The following is a 5,874-nucleotide window of genomic DNA, read 5'->3' as shown; positions in this document are numbered from 1 at the left end:
TGCTGCCACTCCTTTCTCCTTTCCTCTGCCTCCCCAAAGCTAATGCGAGGTGCCAGGTTGCTCCTCTTCCCCTTCAGTCCCCGAGTTCACGCTCCTCTTCCCCCACCTGGTCCTCTGAAAGCATCTGACCCCCTGGAATCCTGGGCTGTGCGGGGTCGTTCAGAGGACAGCAGCCAGGAGCACGCGTTAACCTGGGCTGCCCGCCTCTTCCCTGCTCACATTTCCTGGAACTACAACAGAAGTGACCAGGGCAAATCAAACTCTGCCAGCCAAGCCTGAGAAAAGACTGATGTATATATTTTTTTCTTTTTTGAATTTCAACCCCCAAAATATTCCAGCAAAAAGTAGGGGGATGTTGGGCTGGGTCTCCTTCAATGGGCATCTGCTGCCAAGGAGGACAGTGGACTTGCCCCACTCCCAGGCCACCCCCAGCCCACGTTCCCCCTGCTCAGCCCAGGATGCAGAGACAGTAGAGGTGGGGGGGAGCTGGGAGGAGGGTCAGGCGAGCGGTGCTTTGGGGTAAGAAGTTGGGCTGAGGCTGAGGGGTGGAAAGAGCTGCCCAAGTGCAGTCATCTTTGCTCAGTGACGGAGCCTCGAAGCTTGGCCAGGGCTGAAGGAACTACACAGGTGTGGGTGAGGCAGGCAAGGCGGGATGGCTGCGGCCAATGAGCTGGGGAAGGGCAGGGCTGGGGGCTGGCCCTCCCCCTCTAACTGATGATCTGCCGAGGTCGTCCGTAGCCTGTCATGCCAGCCTGCGAGGCCCCTCTGTTGCTGCCCATCTGTAGGCCAATGACATGCTTTCCCTCCTGCAGTTGGCTCTCTGTGAATTCCCTCTTATGCTCCTGGGCTTTCCTGGAAGAGGAGGAACCAGGATAAAGACTTGCCAGGACTGCGTGTTTTCCACCTGTTGTCTGTTTCCTGTTCCTTCCTAGCCTGATGCCATTCCCTCCCTGTTTCACTCTCTTGTTCATTAATCTAGCTTGTCCCACAGGTTAGGGAGACTCGGTGAGCAGAAGAGGGTAGAAAGGGAGGAGTCAGGAAGTACTAGAGACCCACTTTCCCCCTCTCCTAGACATTCACTTTCCCCCTCTTCTCGTACCTTCCTGGCTACCTCCTTCCCCAAATCACTCGCCCTAACGGATTAGCCCAGGCCACCTCCCATCTCACGCAGAGAGCCAAGCTTAGAGTGCCCTAGTGGCCACGTACTTCATAAACCAGTTGGGATCTCCACGGTAATGCCCATCGTTCTTGGTCACTGCCAAGCTTCCCAGAGCCATCAGGGTCCTCTGCACTGCTGCCAAGTCTTTGCCTGTGAGAAGAAAGAGGGGAGGGAGATGAATTACAGGACTGTGTAATAGGACTCCAAGGCAGGACCTGCCCCACCTCAGAAAAATGGCCAACCCAGGGGCAAAATCTGTCCCAGAGTCAAAGGAGGCATGAGTAGACCCACAGCATGCCCTCGTGAGTGTGGTGTGGTACTCTCCCAGCATGGCCCATCCCTGCCATGCAGACCCATCATGCCATGCCTTGATCATTCCTCGTCCCTGCCTCAGCCTCCCGTCCTCCACTGCCTCCTCCACCCCTTTCTCTCTGCACCTTCAAAGAGGTCAACAGTCTGGAACATGTCAGTCTTGGTGACCCCATAGTCCTCAGCTGCCTTCAGGAACTGAGCCACCTGCTCCATCTGCTTGAAGACCATGGAGGGTGGGTTCTCGGGCACCTTCACGGGCTTGGAGCCGTCAGGATACAGACTGTTCACCAGCTTGCTCAGAATCTGCCAGGCACAGAATGAACGCAGCCTGGCACTCAGCTCGGGGTGCCTGCCCCCACGACTCCAGCAGGGCGGCACAGCCCCATCCCCTTCCCAGGGTGCCACTCACCACGCCGTTCTTCAGCCAGACCTGGAAGCCCAGGCGCCCACGGTCTGGACGACCCACGTCAGGGCCACACTGCACTATGATCCACTCCACCAGCCGCTCCTCCAGCTCCTCGTCGTACTTCTTCTCAATTTTGGATTGCACTTCACGGCTCATGCCATAGGAAGGACCCTTGTTGGCCATGTTGGGGGAGAGCTAAGGAAGCAGGCCAGAGAAGGGAGAGGGTCAGGGGATCAGAGACAGCTCTGCTTTCACATGTGTCAGGCAGGTCTTCTGGCTTTGTGGGGGCACCCAACCATCCTGGCTGTTTATCTCCCTGCCCTTGCTTCCTGATTTTGTTTTCACGGCACTGCTAATCTGGGCCAGGCTCGTGGCCTCAGTCCAGGGGGCCTCTCTGAACTTGGAGACCAAAGCAACGGGAGACCAGATCTTTGGCAGTCTAGAGCAGGGGTCAGTAAACTTTTTGTAAATGACCAGACAGTATTTTAGGCTTTGCAGGCCATATGGTCTCTGCCGCTATAGCGTGAAGGCAGCCTTATACAATACATAAACAAATGAGTGTGTGTTTGTTGCAATAAAATTTGATTTACACAAATAGACAGCATTTAGCCCGTGGGCCATAGTTTGACAACACCTAGTCTAGACCATTTGTTCTTTGCCAGAATTGGCCACAAGAGCACTGGAGAGGCCTTCTGGAGGAGGCCACATTGTCTCCCAAAATAAAGCCAGCAGGTGTCTGTCCAGCTAGGTGTGAGGTGGTTTACTGGCTCTGCTTCAGGTTATGGAGTTAGCTCCAACTCTTACTTCTCCCCCACTTTATCCTCTGGAAGCTGGAACTCCAAAACTCTAGCTCTTGGCCAGGTCAGCTCAGCCTCTGGCCTGTAGCTGGAGAGGCTGAAACCTTTACCCACCCCTGGCAAGATCTAGGAAGCCACGAAAGCCCAAGAGCTTTTGGCCAAGAAGCTGCATTTCCTCAGGGGAGCCAGGTGAGAGACAGAGAACTGGTATACCCATCAACTCTCTCATGCCCTCCGGCTCCTAACACTGCGGTGGCTGAACGAACCAAGAAGCCAGAGTCCTCCAGGGATATCTCAGAGCCAAGAATCTGCCAGCCAGAGCATGAGAAGTCTTTCCCTGTCCAGACCAGCAGTAGCCGCTGCCCTGAGGTCCTGGGCAGGCACTGCAAAGGAGAGCCCCACTAATAGAGGAGGGCTGTAGGAGCAGGGCCAGGCAGGTAAGCCGCTGGGCAGATGTGGGTGTGGCTGGTCAAGAGGAAGCTGACCTGGCCACAGGTATCCTGGGGTGGTATACCTTCTGCCCCAAGTTTGTCTGAAGAGCCCTCAGAACAAGGTACCAAATGAGGCCAAACTCATCCCCTGGCCTCAGAGAGGTCAGAGATCGGAAGAGAGAGAATGGCCTGAGGATGGAGGTAGTCAGTATGTTCCCTCAACTCCCTCTCTTGTCAGAGCTGAGACCCTCCCCTACCCAGCCCCGTGGGAAGCAGAGTGAACATCATCCTCACACGATCCCACGTCAGCTCCCTACCCTTCCTCTCCCCACTGCTGACAATATGTCTGTGCTCGAGTTCCCTGTCTGTGCAGGGAAGACAATGTTATCTACCTCAGAGGGCTGTGAACGTTCGATGAGACAATGTCTGTTACTACCTAACATACTGCTGGTCCCTCAGCAGAGCTCCTCAAAATGTCAGTCCCGTGCCCCCCTGCCCCCTAGTGCCGCTCTCCTGGTAGTGACCTAGGAGAGCCAGACCCAGACTGAGGGGTAAAAATAGTAAGTGTCCTTCCCACTCCAGCCTCCACAGCTTTTCAAATTCATTCACTGAGTGAGGGCACAGCAAAGTTGGAGAGAAAGAACACAAGATGGACTCATCTAAACTCCAGCCACTGGGCAACTCACCTCTCTCTGCGTCAGTTTCCTTATTTGTAGGTGAGGGCTGGGCCGCCTCTGAGGACGTGGTGTTCAGCACCACCACCCTCTCCCAGCCAGTGACGCCAGGGAACCCAAAGGCAGGGTGCTCGGCTCTGTTCAACCTCAAACAGCCGAGAGCCTCTCTTCCGCACCCTGCTTTGGGTCTCACCCTTGCCTCCCAGCCACCCACGGCCTCCTGGGCAACAAGCTGTGGCCAAAACCCACAAGTCAGCTGGGACCAGGTGATCTCAGCCAACCCCTCATCCTGGCTGCCACCCATCATTGCAGGCAGGCAGCAGGCATCCCTGCGGTCCAGGCACCCACCACATCTGTGCCCCGCCCTCCTTGTACTCCCCCACCCCGCCGGCCCTCCCAGACCATGTGTGGGTGTGTGAGGAACAGGATGGGAGCAGAGTGTGTGTCCCCCACACCCCCCACACCCCGCTTTCAGTCTCAGGAGATTCCGAACAGTCAAGGTGTCGAGGCGCACGGTGACAAGTACACAAAGTTGCAGCCCCTAGGTCTAGAAACACTTGGATTTTGGTCAGAACAAGGGAGGGGAATGAAATGCCCCCAACCCCCACCCCCATCCTTCTCCTGTCTGGTGAAGAGTCTGAAAGGGGAGAGTTCCAAGAAATCCCTCAGTCCTCTGACAAAGACCTCCACAGTCCCACCTGGGGAGAGGGAGAGGGAGACGGCCACAGGGCAGCCCCCTTGGGGGGCATTTATAGACAAAGCCTTCTGGGCCAGGATGGACAGGACAGCCTAAGGCTCTGCTTTGGCCCTCCTGTCCTGTGGCTCCCGTCAGCCTCCCCTCCAGAGTGGCCCAGTGGGTGATGCTGAGCCCAGAAAACAGAATGAAGTCCAGCTGCAAAAGAGCAGGGGCACCTCCCACCAGCAGAACCCCGAAAACCCAGCAGAACCAGTGGTCTCTCCAGGACTGCTGTGCCCCCTCTTCAAAATAAAACGCAGCAAATAGGAGTGAGCCCATGTGGATCTCTGAGATGGCAAGAGAGGCAGCTCATCTAAACTTGGGGACACAGAAGAGCAGCCCTGCTCACTGCTACCTTTTGAATAGCAACCACTGAGGGGAACCAGCCACACCCTTCCGGAAGGGCCCAGGGTCCCAGGCCTGCCCGGCCCTGTCAGAGCCCCCAGGCCATCACTCCAAAACTCCTTCCTGGTGCCCACCCACACCGCCTCTGCCTGTAGTGGGGGTGGCCCCCCCCAACTCTCAGAGCATGGAAGGAGCTGTGTGCCTGGAAAAGCAGCTCTCTCACCTGTCCCTGTACCCTGCCACCCCAGCCTGGTCCAGATTATGAGTTTTGTGACTCCCTCACACCCCCTCAGTGGCTACCCAGGGGCTCTCCTGGTGCTGCTCAGGCCCTGGGCACCCACCAGTGGGACACTGCTCTCCAGCATTAGTGTACCCACACACCTCCACACCTCCTCACCTCCCTGGACGTCCTCCTAGATGGACAACAGACGACAGAGCCTTGGGTCTAACCCGGCAACACCTTGAGCCTCACACACACCCAGTGGATGTGACTGTGGCTGAAAATGGGGAGTGCCCCTCTCACCCCAGTTCCCAGGTTTCCACTATCAACCCCTCTGCACCTGCCAAGTCACCCTGCGCATTTCAATGAGCCCAGTGCCACCCAGTCTGAGCCAAAGGGTGCTCTAGCAAGCCCATCCCACCCATCAAGCTAGCACCCCCTCCCCATTTGGAGATGGGGAATGCAAGCTGACCGAGAGGATGGGCTTCCCCAGCTGGGGGGCTGGGGATCAGGACCTCCCTGGAGGCTTGCCTGCAATACACCCACTGCTACTGTCAAGCCCCAGCCCACTTCCCTCCAACCTCAGGACAAATGCACTTACAGGGGCTCCTCAGGACTCGCTGGAAGGAGTGAGCGCTCTCTGTCTGGACTTGGACAGACAGGATGGGGCGCTGGCTGGGTGAGGGGTTTAAAGGGCTTCTGCCTTGGTGATGTCAGCCTCCCCCGCTGGCTCACCGCTCGGTCCCCTCCCTGCTGGAGGAAACCGGCTCCTGTTCCCCACCCCCAGCCCCCCC

General features: G+C 57.2%; 1 protein-coding gene across 1 annotated transcript; it reads right to left on the bottom strand.

Moving 5' to 3' along the window:
- Positions 1 to 276: 276 nt before the first annotated feature.
- TAGLN (transgelin) lies at positions 277 to 5,825 on the bottom strand. Its single transcript, XM_004427284.3, has 5 exons — positions 5,682 to 5,825; positions 1,881 to 2,072; positions 1,597 to 1,774; positions 1,207 to 1,309; positions 277 to 852 (listed from the first exon to the last, which is right to left on the bottom strand). Exons 2-5 carry the CDS (start codon positions 2,058 to 2,060, stop codon positions 708 to 710), a joined length of 606 nt encoding a protein of 201 aa, XP_004427341.1. The 5' UTR covers positions 2,061 to 2,072; positions 5,682 to 5,825; the 3' UTR covers positions 277 to 707.
- Between the last annotated feature and the right edge of the window lie 49 nt (positions 5,826 to 5,874).

Source organism: Ceratotherium simum, chromosome 7, assembly GCF_057802395.1.
Source record: "Ceratotherium simum simum isolate JZ-2026a chromosome 7, ASM5780239v1, whole genome shotgun sequence".
Classification (NCBI taxonomy): domain Eukaryota; kingdom Metazoa; phylum Chordata; class Mammalia; order Perissodactyla; family Rhinocerotidae; genus Ceratotherium; species Ceratotherium simum.
This window is presented reverse-complemented; position numbering and strand designations above follow the sequence as displayed.